This window comes from Gigantopelta aegis, chromosome 5 (assembly GCF_016097555.1).
Source record: "Gigantopelta aegis isolate Gae_Host chromosome 5, Gae_host_genome, whole genome shotgun sequence".
Classification (NCBI taxonomy): Eukaryota; Metazoa; Mollusca; class Gastropoda; order Neomphalida; family Peltospiridae; genus Gigantopelta; species Gigantopelta aegis.
Window position 1 is genome coordinate 17,169,541 of NC_054703.1, and position 16,160 is coordinate 17,185,700.

At 37.4% G+C, this 16,160-nt stretch overlaps 1 protein-coding gene across 3 annotated transcripts in view; it reads right to left on the reverse strand.

Annotated features, from left to right (window-relative positions):
* Positions 1-1,582: 1,582 nt before the first annotated feature.
* LOC121373320 (disintegrin and metalloproteinase domain-containing protein 10-like) overlaps positions 1,583-16,160 on the reverse strand; it is a 53,374-nt gene continuing 38,796 nt past the window's right edge. Inside the window, exons 18-19 of one of the 3 annotated variants that reach the window (XM_041499887.1) lie at positions 9,046-9,831; positions 3,377-3,507 (exon numbers count right to left, since the gene is read on the reverse strand). In XM_041499887.1, the coding sequence (XP_041355821.1) occupies positions 9,061-9,831 (771 nt within the window). In that variant the 3' untranslated portion in view covers positions 3,377-3,507; positions 9,046-9,060. Of the gene's footprint in view, positions 3,508-9,045; positions 9,832-10,196; positions 14,122-16,160 lie in introns of those variants that run through there. The other 2 variants (XM_041499888.1, XM_041499889.1) reach the window with 2 other exon arrangements.

Here is a 16,160-nt window from a genome sequence, read left to right on the forward strand (position 1 = left end):
CCTTTAAGAGTTTTACTGATAGCAATTACGTATTTTCCAATTATACAAGTACCTGACATCTCCATACTAAACACACACTGCAGTACTTACTTCATCTCTTTAACTTAATTTGCAATATATTTTCCAATTGTATGAAAAGAAAAGAAAAGAACATTTCTTTTTTTTTACAAAAATTAAAGAAAACTCCACGTATTCCAGTTATGAATGTTCAATATGAACCACAAAAATAATAATAATAAAAAATATATATATATATAAATTAATTAACTAAAATAAAAACAATTAATGTTATTAAATCAAAATAGAAAATATTTAATTTTCAGATTTGTTAAAGAATCAATGAAGATGATGGTAAAGATGTTGTTTCTGAATACACATGATTGTATGAAATGATAAACAGGAATCACACATTTAAACGGGAAGAGAACCGATTCATGAACACACTCGTGTAATGAGTTATCTTTTAAATCAAGGCAGGTAACTCGAGACAACATATATTTGACACTCATTTTCATATAAAATATCTCAAATAATAATTATTAGAAAATGTTTTAATATCCCCCTGCTACTCCTATTAATTTACAATTGTAATGTAAAAACAGTTTCAGAATAAAATTATATAATTTTTATTATAGATATATATATTTCTTTTCTAAAAAAAACCTAACTTTAAAAATGTAAACAATTTAAAAACCCCAAACCAGTTTTAATTTGCAGCTTAAAACTTCAATAAAAACATATTGTTTTTCTTTTACTTGAATGATCTTGAAAACCTAAAAACAGTTTAAATTTGCAGTACAAAAACATAAAAAACCCCAACAGATTGGGCTGAATACCTGAAGCCTGTTTTTCTTAAAACCCCGTTCTCACTTGAACGATTTTCTACGCGAATTCCGTGCGACCACCAAATCGTACAGGGTGTGCGGGAGTCGCACGGCAGTATGTTGATGATTCGCACACGTTGTAGGGGTGTCATGTGTATTTCGGACATGTCGCATCCCGGTGCGACATTTTTCAAATGTTTAAAATTATCATACGGCTGTCTCTAGGTTCGCACAGTTCGCATTGGTCGCATAGAGGTTGTAGAGAAATCGTACGGCAGTCCGATACGTCGCATAGGAGTCTGAAGGGACTCCCAGCGGACCCCTTGCGACTCCTGTGTGACATCCATCAGACTGCCATGCAACCTGTGCCAATCTCATGCGAGCCCGGTACAGAAAGGCAGTTGCACGGCAGTTTTACAAGTGAGACTGCGCGGGGGAAAAAACTAGGTAATTCGTACGGGAATTGCATGGCTGTATGATGTTTTAGTCGCACTGCACTTGTACAAAAAATCATTCAAGTGAGAACTGGGCTTAAAGGGACAGACCCTTAATTAATCTATCCAAATGTCTTACAGGTTTGTAAAGATACAATTGAGTGAAACATGAATCTGTGACTTTGAAATGGTGTAATACCCTCTCAAAATAGACTAAAACTAGACTCCATAACTCTTACTTCTCAGACGCATGTGCGTTTTTAAAAATATGAGAAAGGCATTTTGTGATATTAAAAACACCAGGATGACCAAAAAACACTTCGAATATACGGAAATTGATAATCTAAACCATAAAATCTAAGTAAAGTATGATTTTAGTTATCAAAAACGGCTGTAATAGTAAAAAATATGCCATAGCGTTTAAAAACTAGGGTATGTCCCTTTAAAAAGAGTGTTTGGGCATACAAATATACACAGTTCGGCATTGTAAATTTAGCCCCATTTTATCTTTTACTTGAATGGTCTTCAAAATAAACCCACTGGGCAAAGTTGCCTGCTAGGTTTCCATCCAGTTTCATAGACTGACTTTTTAAATAGTGTGACCAGAGTAGCTAGTGTACATCAGGAACAAAACTGGACTTTTGGTGGGTTCCACATATTTTCATAGCATCCTTGTTGCTTTAACAATGAAATACACAAATTATTCCACTAAATATTTATCTGTACGCTCGACTAACATACAGATATGCAACACTTTTTAAAATATTGTTCTTGAACTACAAACATTATTAGCCTAAAAAGTGAGTTCAATAAAATATATAGCTGCTATGACTTTGATAGAATGGCTAAACACCGATGACACACCGACATTCAAAGCAGATCAATGCGCAGTGATCTGGACTGAATGTAGGTCACAACACACCTAATACGTATGAAAGCACTTTGGGTCTCAATTCACATACTTATTATAGATCGGTTCGCTTCCAGATTCTGGTGAAAAACAGGCTTCAGTTTGGATCAGTTTAGGGCACATGGTTCAAGTCATGTGACATTCCATTTGCAAAATGGCGGCGTTGAAGACTAAGTTTGAAGAAATCGAAAATCTCTGGTCTTTATTTACACACACGTGCATGCATGTATGCATGCATGCACACACACACAAGGCAAATGAATTGGAACATTTTGTAACCATTTGCTTTCCATGTTAAGAATAATTTAAATCTTCATAGACATATATATATATATATATATATATATACATATATATACATATATATATATATATATACATATATATTTTAATGCTGTAAGGAAATAACACATCGTGAGCACCTTGGCTGAGGAGCATGGGTCACACACTTCCATTTTGTTTTTGGCATGAGATGGAACTTCTCAATGTCCCAGAATCTGGAAGAATGTATATTGTTGTAATTCTCTACACATGCGTCCTCTCATGAACGTATTTGGTGTGTCTCAACCGAAACCGGATTGATCAGCGAAGAGTGGCGGTATGTCAACGGCAGAATACAATGCGGATCCATATGCATCATTCTGCATTGCACAGTGTCACAGAACCTTAATTACTGTGTTGAGGCTAACAATGATCAATGTGTAACAATCTATAGACGTGTACAGTTATTTGACTCCAGACTCCTAGCTGATCCACAGAAGTGTTTTACTTCATGTAACCACAGTGATTTTTAACCTGTGAGTCACTGCAACGTACGCTACATGAACAGTTTTACTATACTGAAGAAAAGTTTAAAATTAAACCTACAGTAAAGAAATCAGTCTTACAGAGAAATGTTTTCCTTTGAAGATTATCGCGATCTATTTAATGAACACAAGATTTGTCTGTTTTCTATCTAGAGGATACAGGAAACAATAAAAACAATATGTCTGCTGTAGATCAAACCGAAGCATCTTGGATTAGCCAATCGTCTCATGGCTCTAAACCTTTACATCCACGCTTATAAAATTTGAGAGTCAATCAACTGAAGTGAATTTGTGCTCACCAGTATGCACAAAGATTACACATACAGTGATGTATTCATGAAACAAATCTCGTATTAAGTACTTACAAGCTGGTTACAAGATAAACATTATTGCAATTGGGATGTAAAGATGATGTAAACAATTTAAATTCTCTGCTGCAGTTCCATTTGATTTCTCCGGTCTTTGTTATATCTTGGTCCTTTTCCATGTGCCGGGCCACCAGCCGAGCTTCTCGTGTAAGGCGGGGGTGGCTCCTGAATAATGACAAATAAAATAAATCAATAAATAAATATAACTGCAAGCAGTGATGACGGATTCCCAAGCTCTGTATATTACTCGGAAATATTTATATGTTATTTAATTATAGCAATAATTTCATACACGTCACAAAATACACTGTGCCACTTATCACTCAGACATATTTATATGTTATTTAATTATAGCAATAATTACACACACACACACTGTGCCACAAAACACTGTGCCACTTATTACTCAGACATATATATGTTATTGAATTATAGCAATAATTACTCCCAACCACACAGACTATCTCAGCTATTACTCAAACATATTTATATGTTATTTAATTATAGCAATAATTACTCCCAGCTCACATACACTATCTCAACTATTACTCAAACATATTTATATGTTATTTAATTACAGCAATAATTAGCCCCACTGCCACCTGTTTGAAGAATCTATCTAAAAAAATAAAAAAATGTAAATTGACAGTTTATTGCACTCTAATTAGGAGATAACCATAATGGAGTTTTTAGATTTGCGGGTGTTATTGTCTATTTGATCCCGCAAATGTAATTTTTGACCGAACGTGTTAGCCTGAGGTAAAAAATGAAACATTTGCGGGCATATGTTCATTGTAAACTGAATCCTTTGTCAACGGAACTACATGTAACTGTATATTTGGTATTTCTTGAACAAAATACCTGGCTACAATCTAACTGTAGACCCTTGAATCGTCAAGTTCGCCTGTTCCAATTGCTAATGACATCATTAGCTTTCTGGGTGTTATTGTCTATTTGATCCCGGAAAAAGAATGTAATTAACCAATCACAATACAGAACACACTCGCAGTCAGTTTACAATGAGTAGATTATAACATGGGAAAAATATTGGTGTAACTTAAAACTTCTCAAGTTACATTGATTTTCAGGTTTCAGAAATGAAAAACAATTTGCCTGAAAGAGGCTAGGGTTAACATTAGAAATCCGATTACTCCAAAAGTAGGCATTGGATTTATTCAATATTTTGATACTTTTACGTAGATACATGTAGGCAGTAGAAATTAAATCTAGACTTTCAAGAGTTTTATGTACAAGTTTCACAAAAACTGCCATACAAACAGAAGTTATACATAATTCATGATAGAAGCCAATAGACATAATCAATACACACATTTAAAAATAAAATCAATCCCCCAAAATAACTAAATACCCACCAAATTTCAGCTAAATTGACCCAGAACTTTTGTTAGAAGATAACAAAACTAATGGAACAAAATCAACAATGATAATCCTAGCAAAAACAATACAAATGTAGGTTCCCACCTGCAAAGGCTTGGGGACCTAATAATAATGCAGGGTTTCTTCCAGAGGGTAAAACGGGTATGGCGCCATACCCAAATTTGTTTGCTGATATTTTTTTAAGTTAACCTTTTGACAAAATTAATTACTCTTATCATTACTGTATGATTTTCTTAACCCTAACCCTAAACGTAACCCAGTTTCTTTCTGGGAGAGGCCCCCCCCCCAATATTGACTGTGGTTGCATTCAATTCCATACCCAAAAATGTCTTTCTGGCAGAAACACTGTAATAATAAGAAATAATAATAACAAGCACTCTGAGAATACGGCAAAACCAATACATGTCCACTACCGAGTCCTGCAAATGTTCATATCTCCTAATTATATTCCTTGAATAAATTCCCATGAAAGTCAAACAGGATCCGGCAATAACTGTGCCAGAAATGGGTAAATCTCCATGAATGTCAAACTTGATCTGTAACTGTACATGATAAAACTATGTATAAAATTTCAGCTCAATATCCTGAGGCATTGTGAAAACTGCGAAGTCTGGAAAACTATATGTGGGACAGACGGACAAAACGTAGGAGATAGCCATACATGTATGGACCAGTAGGGGACTACTACTACTACTACTACTAGTAATAGTAGTAATACTACTACTACTACTAATAATAATAATAATAATAATAATAATAATGATAATAATAATGTAGTAACAATAACAGTAAAAATAACAATAACAGTAATACTGATAAAAATATTAGTAATATCATAACATAGTAACTGTAACAACATTCAGTTAAAGTTAATTCTCGGTGTTGAAGAGATTAAATCAAACAGCTCCAGATAATGGAGTGTCAAGACAAACAGGATAGTAGTTTTTGTCACAATGTATCCTATCGGACAATTATTTTCACATGAAAATATTGTGAACAAACATTTGAGTGGATCAGTGGCTACTGTTTGAAAACTAGGGTCTGTCACATGAAGCTCCTATTCATCAAACCACTAACACAAATTGTAGTTGAAGTCGATGAATATAATACATGTATATATATAATATAAGGTTAAAACTACAGGTATACATCAGGGGCCTAATTCACTAAACTCTCGCAACTTTGCGATCTCACAGTGCAATGGTAAAAGACTTGCAAAGAGGATGCTTTGTTGTCTAGCAGAGCCTAAGAGAGTTTTGTCAATTAGGCCCCAGGGCCCCGTTCCACGAAGCGATCTTAGCCCTAAGATCATCTAAAGTACCTAACTACCGTATGCACTTTAGGTGATCTTACGGCTAAGATTGCTTCATGGAACGGGGCCCAGGCCTCTTAGAATTGAAAATCTGCGTAAACCATTTAAGGGTTACGCTAGAACAAATTCAAGTAACCCATTTTGTTTTTTTCGTAACCCATCATGACCATGTAAGTGATATCATAAATTCGATGTGTGAATGAAAAATGGGTTATGCAAAACTATACTTATATTATGCGAGCGACCGGCGAATGAAACTATCACTCTCGCAATTTTCAGAGGCCTGTACATGATATTATGTAGTATTTGTATATCTTAAATTAATCATTGTTAAAACTTGCTATTTTGTCTTAAACGTGTGGACATAAAAAAATCTTCTTTTTTTTTTTTTTTTTTTTTTTTTTTAATATACAAAATCTGCTGCTTTTTGAAAACACATCTTCTGCTTTCTCCTGATTAAAGGTTGGCAAGTCTGACTTTTCTACTAAAGACAGACTAACATCCATTGAAAGGAATATTTGTAGAACTATAAAGCAAGTTATATTGATGCAGGACATATAGTTTGTGAAAAATGGAGCTTAACACGAAACTAAAAGTTGAGTTAAATGATCAACACTGCAGTGCTGTTGAAAAAGTAATACCTAAAGTTCATAAAAACGAGACAAACAAAACTGCTCTTTTTAAGTACATGTATTTCCAAAGCTTAAATTCAAGTAAGTTCATGTTTTTCGAGAACCCATGTAAACCTTGCAGTCAAACCACCTCGGAGGATTTCATACCTGGCATCACTTTTGACATTCATATCACAGAACTCGTGTTTTGTCATTGGTTACATTTTTATTTTTATTTTTTGAAAAGTTAATTGAACTAGCATTTGGCTGAAGGTTTTCTGACCAAATTCGCCAAACTGCTAAATACATTTTGTTTTCCAACTAAACACCTGATATGGTGGGTGTTAGTTTTACAATTACAAGGTTACTGACCAAGTGTTATGGTACAGCAAAGCTTTATTAAATAATTCATTTTTGTGGAATAAATTTGGAGTGTTTAGAACAGTTCAGATTCAGTGCATGTGCTATCACATCAAGACAAAGCTAAGTTTAATGAGAACATAGCAGAATATTTCATAGATACATGAACACGCATGAAAATGTTGATAATTATGAACTGCCTCAAACAACTGTAAAACAAACTTGAAACCTAATTTCCATCCAAATGAATGATTAATGAATGAAACTTGTTTGCAACCGCACCGTTCCAATCATCTTGCCATGTCAAAAAGATAAATTGGTTAATACTATATTTAAAATCAGTATACATCACACAAACCCTGGCATGAGGCAAATCCAAAGCAGACTTGGCAGCTGAATCTGCCTTTTCATTACCCCTGATGCCAACATGGCTGGGCACCCAACAGAAAACAATATCTTTATTGGCAATTAAGGGATGGTCCAGATTCATATTTTGTAAAGCTTGGGAGACATGAAAGTGAATCTGTAAAAATAATAAATTTGGATGCAATAGAATCCTTTATTTCTTCCAAGGCATCTAACAACTGCCCAAACTTCAGCACTAAATATTGATGCCGAATCAGGCAGACTCATAGAAGTATTGTGTCTGGTGAAAAAACTGTAGCAAAAGTTACAGAATTCCCATCCCGTGATCCATCTGTACAAACAGGAGTGTAATCACGGTATCTGTTTTGGATTTCCATGAAAAATAGTTTATATACAACAGCATCTGTACAATCTTTCTTCAGATACACAAGATCAAACATAATTTTAGGTGGTTTGATACACCGTGGTGGTAAAACAAAATATGAATGAGTTTCCAAAGTGTCTGTTAGATCAATATTGGAAATTGACACAAAGAAACACTTTCTGCTGAGACCAAATGTAAGGATAGCATTTGGCCTTGCACCAAACTACTTTATATATTTGTTATCAAACAACGCATTATGTGTAGGATATTTCAGTAATGATTTAATCTTGGTGGCATACTGCAAAGAAAGCTTTGCATGTCTAGCACCCAAACAAGGTTTTTGTGTGCATCAACATACAAGCTCTCTACAGGAGATGTTCTAAAAGCACCAAGGCAAAGCATAAGTCCTGGTTGTGTATAGGATCTAGCATCTGCAAGTACGACATGCATGCCGACACAAAAACAACTGTGGATCTAAGTGGTGACCTCTTTTCTGGCAGATATGCATACAAAAATCTTTGACTTTGAGAACCTAAAGCCATTGTCAGTTGCTTATTGATGAAGTTTACTCAAACAAACCTGCAACTGACGTTCAATGATACTCGTATTGGACGATCTATAGCAATTCTGATAATCATCGACATACATTTATAACAAGCAATCAGCACCAGGTTTTAAACACTGGGTGATGCTGTTAATTTTTACAGAAAATAAAGTTACAGACAGGATACTACCTTGTGGTACACCCATCTCTTGTAGGTGAATGTCAGATAAAATCTCAACCTCAACCTCTTTTTAAAAAATTGAGAAATAAAAACAGAAGTCGACCTTTAAGGCCCATGCCATGGAGGTAATTTAAAATCCCATACTTCCATGTGCTATCATAAGCTTTCTCCAAAAAAACCCCCACTGATACTAAGTGCTGATTATGGATGAAAGCTTCCCTGCAAAATGTTTCAAATCTAACAAGACGATCAACCGTGCTACCTCTAGATCTGAACTACATTGCAATTTCCAACCAAGTCACAGACTCAAACAAACCAAAAACAACAACAACAACAACAATCCCTAACAACAACAACAATCCCTACCACACCCACCCTCCAAAAGACCCAACACCCCCTACAAAAAAACAAAGAAAAAAACACAAGAAACAAAACAACAACAACAACTGAAATCTGAAGAAGACATCCCAAAAATATTTTCCTCCATGATGTTAAACGCAATGGAACCAATGTGGTTACAAAACGAATGTTAGTAAAGAAAGAACAGCTAATAAAGGTGTGATTTACAGCAGCTGTTGTAGGTTAAACAGGCAAGTTGTTCCTAGTAGGCTCTGAAGCAGAAGCAGGTGCAGGTGAAGTTGCAGGAACATGTGCAGGAGTACTTGTAGGAGCTTGTGCAGGAGTACTTGTAGGAGCTTGTGCAGGATTAGTTACAGGAACATGTGCAGGAGTACTTGTAAGAGCTTGTGCAGGATTAGTTGCAGGAACATGTGCAGGAGTACTTGCAGGAGATTGTGCAGGTGCTTGTGCAGGAACATGTGCAGGAGTACTTGTAGGAGCTTGTGCAGGAGTACTTGTAGGAGCTTGTGCAGGATTAGTTGCAGGAACATGTGTAGGAGTACTTGTAGGAGCTTGTGCAGGATTAGTTGCAGGAACATGTGCAGGATTAGTTGCAGGAGTACTTGTAGGAGCTTGTGCAGGAGTACTTGTAGGAGCTTGTGCAGGATTAGTTGCAGGAACATGTGCAGGAGTACTTGTAGGAGCTTGTGCAGGATTAGTTGCAGGAACATGTGCAGGATTAGTTGCAGGAACATGTGCAGGAGTACTTGTAGGAGCTTGTGCAGGATTAGTTGCAGGAACGTGTGCAGGTGTACTTGTAGGAGCTTGTGCAGGATTAGTTGCACGAACATGTGCAGGAGTACTTGTAGGAGCTTGTGCAGGATTAGTTGCAGGAACGTGTGCAGGTGTAGTTGCAGGAGCATGTGTAGGTACAGTTACAGAAACATGTGCAAGAGTAGTTGCAGGAACACGTGCTGCAGTAGTTGCAGGAGCTTGTGCATGAGTAGGTGCCAACTTTTGGAAAAATAAACAATATAGCTTTTTGTTTCATTGTTTATGTATTTTTTTCAGGAAGGATGTAGCTCAGTGATAGGGTATCCATCTAAAGACTGATCAGGTGTAGAAACTAAGAAATATATTCAATGGCCCGAAGGACTAGTCATCTGGTACTAATCCTGAGGAAAAATCAACATCCCCCCGCCCTCCCTTTATTTGTCAGAACCATGTGACTAACATTCTGATTGTTTTGTTGTTTTCTTCCATCCCAATGAGTGCCTCATGATTGGTATATCAAAGATCATGGTATGTGCCGTCCTGTCTGTGGAAAATTGCATATAAAAGATCTTTCACTGATAATGAAAAAATGTAGCAGGTTTGCTCTGACTATGTCAAAATTACCAAATGTTTTGACATCCAAATAGCCAATGATTAATAAATCAATTTGCTCTAGTGATGTCATTAAACAAATTTTTATTTTCAATCTCTAAATGGTATACAATATTTCTGGCTTATTCTGAGAAAACAAACAGTAGGTCTTTTCCATTATGTGTATTACATAACACTTTTTAGTGTGGTCGACTATGTCATCCCGTAGGAATTTGCTGCCCAAATTGAGTTATGGGTGGTTATTGCATCATTTGGGTACAATGATTACAAAAATGGAAGGTAAAATGTTTTTTTGACGACCTTAAAGTTGTCATATGAACTCTTAATTACTTTGACCTTTATATAGCTATATTGTGTATAGTGACATAAATTGATATATATTGGCAATGCATGTGCTGACGGAGACGAGGCAAATTTGTAAACTAATAGGTTTTTTTCAAGGTCATTAAGGATCAAGGTCACACCTAAGTTCAAGGTCAAAGGCTTTAGACATACCTTAGCAATGGGTGCTCTGACAGAGATTAAATAAACATGCAAATTGATAGTTTTTTTATAATTCTGATTAAGTTCAGATATGTTCTGACGACATCAGCCGATAAAGTCATAGTTTTAAGGTCAAGGATAAAGAGTGCAAATAATTATATTTTTCATGTCAAGACAGTATTTTTTGTTTAGAAATCATTGTCAACGTTATCTTTATCAAGGTTCAGCTTGTCCACATTTGAGCAGTCCACACAACCAGGATTTCTGCCAGAGGGTAAAATTACATACCCTAAAATCTGGGATATTAATGGATACATTTTTATAATTCTTAGATAGATGTAGTAAGAGAACAAGTTTAAATTTGTCCAAATGCAGAACATTTCAAACCCATAACCACCTAGTAGGAGCACTTTTGGTCTGTACATTTTTTTATTGTATACCCTCAAATTATCTTGTGGCAGAAAACCTGACAATGCAGTACAAGTGAGACCATATCTAAGGCAAGAGCAGTTAGCCGACTGGAACTGACCATGACATCTATATTTTACGGGCTCCAGGACTACTTGGGTTTGTTAAGGTACTTGACTGGCAAACATCCCTCATCCGGGTTGACTATTCTGTTCAACTGAAGGTAGTTTTGGTATCGCGGAAATGTAGGACTCGTTTCTCATTGATACACATGTATAGAGTTAGCTTGATCAATGTGTGGTTGTAGTGTTCTAGATGGAGGCAACATCTCACTCAAGATTTTTCTTTCTTAATAACTCCCATTGAAAAGCAGGTAGAGTATCCAAGCGACTTCACTGTGTGTGTACCTTACAGACAAATCACTCGAATGACCGATATTTCACGGGAATAATGCATGCATACATGTATTTCCATGGATTGTCATGAGCCTCAATAAAGTGAGAGTTACCGTCCATGTTTGCACAATTTAATGATTGGCAGGTAGCAAAAGGCAGGCAGAAATCCATTTCTGTTTTGACACTTCAACAAATTTTCTTCCACAGTCTGCATCTGTGAAGTAGTGAAGACCAATTAAACTCAATCCTTTTTCAAAGAGGCCAGATACTGAAAGCATTGTGTCAGCTTTTTCGTGGCAGTGAGTCATCATGTATTTTGGCATTATATCTGGAATGGTGGACCTGACTTTATCGTGATATGACCCTACCAGATCTAGCTTCGATTCTGTGAATGTCTCGGCAAGTAACACTCAACATGTCTCAAGCAGTGATTAGTCATTTGTGGACCCAACATCGAGTAACTCAAAACATGGATGATCAGTCTCATTCAGGCCACAATTCCAGTTCAAGATCACCTCAGTGGAACCTACACTGAGAAATCAAGGCCAATCTGTGTCCCAGACAGCCCAACACCTCCGTGTTACAGCTGGAGTGAGAGTCTCGGGTCAGACGATTCCAAACAGACTGCATGCACATTAACTCCACACGTGACGGCATTATGTCACGCTCCCTTTGACGGCGAGACATATTGCTGCCAGACGCCAATGGTGTGAAGAGGTAGACAATGGAGGGCATATCAATGGGGCTGAGTTTTGTGACATGCTGAGTTTTGTGACATGCTGAGTTTTGTGACACGCTTAGAGTAACACTGAAGCTCATGACCGTTTTTAGAGGGGTCAGTTCTGAAAGGAGTCAAATCACCATCATTGCCAGTACCCAACTTCAGATTGTCCAAGGGAAGAACACAGGCCAGTACTATCGGTGCAATATCAATGTGGCTGAGTTTTGTGACATGCCAATGAGCGTTACGTCTAGGGTAACACTGAAGCTCATGACCGTTTTGGAGAGGGGTCAGTTCTGAAAGGAGTCAAATCACCATCACTACCAGTACCCAACTTCAGATTGTCCAAGGGAAGAACACAGGCCAGTACTATCGTTGCAATATCAATGTGGCTGAGTTTTGTGACATGCCAATGAGCGTTATGTCTAGGGTAACATTGAAGATCGTGACCCTTTTGGAGGGGATTCAGTTCTGAAAAGAGTCAATTCACCATGACTGCCAGTACCCAACTTCAGGCCAGTACTATCGGTGCAATATCAATAGATGTGCCCTTCATGCGTGTCGCTAGCCGATATTTCAATTATCAAGATGACAACGTCCATGTTCATTGTAGTAGAGTAGCGACAGCATTTAGGCAACAGGAAAATATCCTCACATATCTTTAGCCAGCTCGAGTTTGACCTTTCACCCATCGAACAAGTCTGGGACATGATGGGGTGACGCCTTATACAACGTGAACGTCAGCCCACCTCTTTGGTTGGGATATGTCCAGGATCCCCCAAAATCAGATTGGATGCATGATAAGGAGCATGCCTCACAGAATCCATGGATGTTTAACAAATTGTGGAGGCTTCACCCGTTACTAATTTAACCCCTGAAGCAAAAACATTAAATTCACTCTCTCTACCCTTCAGGGATGAAAGTGACTTTTCCCAAAAAGGGCTGAAATAATTTTATCAAATTATGGATATGTCTTTGGCCGAGGACGCGCTGGCGTAGACATGCTGGTTTTTACTCGCATGCTTTTTCAAGTGTGATTTGCCTTTTCCGCCGTATTTCACCCTGTCATTGTACCAAGCACAAACGGCAACACCAGGTTGACCGATTTTGCGAACCTACTCGCATTCGCAAACAATACCACCATTTTGTCCAACATGACGCGACCAATGTATACGATCTGCGCATTGGTCTCGCGCAGATGATACTTCGCGAGACAAATCTGGCCAATGGCGAATAAACAAATATGGCGGCCACAATGGGAGCAGCCATGTTAGATCTAAAGTTGGATCTAAACTCCGGAAATTTTAGGCGGAACGAATGAAAGTTGAAAAGGGGCGGATTTAAAAAAAACACATTTGGCGCAACAAAAAGGCGGAATTCCGCCGAAAGGCGGCGAACTTTCATCCCTGACCCTTGGCATCAATATGTGTTTCATCTGGCCATGTCAAACTACCCAGACATGAACATTTCACACTAATGTATTGTCTAATAACCCCTTGTGTTTTGCAGTAATTCCTATTAAAATATATAATAAATAAACCTCTATTATTTAATGTTATATTTCTGAATGTCCCTACTTATGTTTTTGCCAAAATCCATGTTCTCTAGTGGTGTTGTTAAATAAAACAAACTTTATATTTTGCCATAGCATGCAGAGCAACCATACATACATGTATATGTAATTCACCACCGCAAAACACCCATTAGTATTGCCCATTGATTGTTATATCTTAAGAAAATGTTCGTACAGGTCAAGGTCCAGATTGATTACAGGGATATAACCTTGACCCAAGGGTGTGATTTGAAACCCCTGATTAGCTCAAATGGCTTGACATATTGGATATCCTGAAAACAATCAATTCACAAACTTAATCATTCTCAGTTAGTCTATATCGTTGACATGACGGCACTCTGAAAAAAAAGAAGATATAACATTCTGAGGATACGACCTTGACCTTAGTATGTGACATTGATCCTAGATCACATTGAAATATATTTTAATCTATCTGGCATATGTAAAACTATCAGTTGTCATACTTAGATTATTTTGATTTGGAGCAGCCATTGCCGACATGTCACTATAAAATGGTCACGGTCATTAAAGGGTCACTTGATCCCCTTAAATAGGTCAGAAAATATGTAACTGTTACCTTCCATTTTTATAATCCCGACATCCTAATGGTGCGATATATACACCTAACTCAATTTGGGCATCAAAATCCTAAGGGACCCTAAATTGCGACACGGTCAACCACACTAAGTATGAAATGGAGCAAAAATAAAATTAACATTGGAACATATTTACTCGCCTGAAGTCCATTGTCTGTCATACCACTTGTTCCTAGCAGTTCTATGGGGGCCGGTTGTAGCCCAGTGGTAAAGCACATGCTTATTGTGCAGTCAGTCTGGGATCGATCCCCACTAATGGGCATATTGGGTTATTTCTTGTTCCAGCCAGTGCAAAACGACTAGTATATCAAAGGCCGTGGTATGTGCTATCATGTCTGTTGGATGGTGTATATAAAAGATCCCTCACCACTAATGGAAAAATGTAGTGGGTTTCCTCTGCAAGACTTAATGTCGAAATTACCAAATGTTTGACATCCAATAGCTGATGATTAATAAATCAATGTGCTCCAGTGGTGTTGTTAAACACAAGACAAACGTTTTACAAGCCTGGGGTGAACATTAAACATTTCTACCTTGCTGATGGGTCTTTCCCCCTCCCAACAGTCCTATAGGTTTCTCCCTGGCCATCTGGTGCCACATAACTGGTATATAAAATCTATGGTAGTGCTGTTAAGACTATGATAAAGTGCAAGTAAAAGCTTGCTTGCTTATCTGGAGGTACTGAGTTTTGACCATAGGTCACTGGCTTTTCTGTGCTGAGAATGGCATATAAAATAGTGATGTAATAAAAAAAAGACATAACAACTGGAAAGTGCCAGAAAGCAACCGTTGTGTAAATCAATATTAAAATCAAATTCATCTCCAATGTGTTTATTTGAAAATAAATTATTTCCTTATTATGTTTGTAGTAGTGTTGGTATAAAGTGCTCCTATTGGCAGTAGCTAGTGGGAATTTCCCTATTCACTCAGTTGGTAGAGTGCTGGATTCTCGTACTGAGAGTCCATGGTTCGAATCTCCTCAATGGAGGTTGATTTTTTCTGTTACATTTGGAGCTGATGTAGGGACTAGGTGTGGTCTTAAATCAAGAATACAATAATTATAACCCAGTCAGGACCCGTAACAGTCCAAATACAATAATTACAACCCAGTCAGGACCCGTAACAGTCCAAATACAATAATTACAACCCAGTCAGGACCCGTAACAGTCCAAATACAATAATTACAACCCAGTCAGGACCCGTAACAGTCCAAATACAATAATTACAACCCAGTCAGGACCCATAACAGTCCAAATACAATAATTACAACCCAGTCAGGACCCGTAACAGTCCAAATGCCTATGGCCCACAGCTCCGGGACGTAGCTTCACTTGAGGAGGGAGTGTGTTGTAGTATTGGTATAAAGTGCTCCTACTGGCCATTTGTGGGAATTTCCCTATTAGCTCAGTTGGTAGAGCGCTGGATTCTCATGCTGAGAGTCCATGGATCGAATTCCCTTAGTGGAAATTGATTTTTCTATTGCATGTTCTTTACATATCCACAGCAAGGAAGAGTGACGTACAAGAACAACCTCTGTTCAGATTGCAAGTCAGTGTAGTGTTCATATGCCTCCCCAGCAAATCATTAAACTAACCTGTGAGGTAGTCAGTACTCAACACCTTAACCATACATGCAAGTCGGACAGGTTAACCATTACATCAATCTGATTAAAATTAGCTCTACTGGTCTCACCAGTAGATCTAACAGCATTGCGTAGACTCCCATGTCCAGGTGACATTTCATCTATATATATAGGGTATACCACCCAGCTCTATTCACAG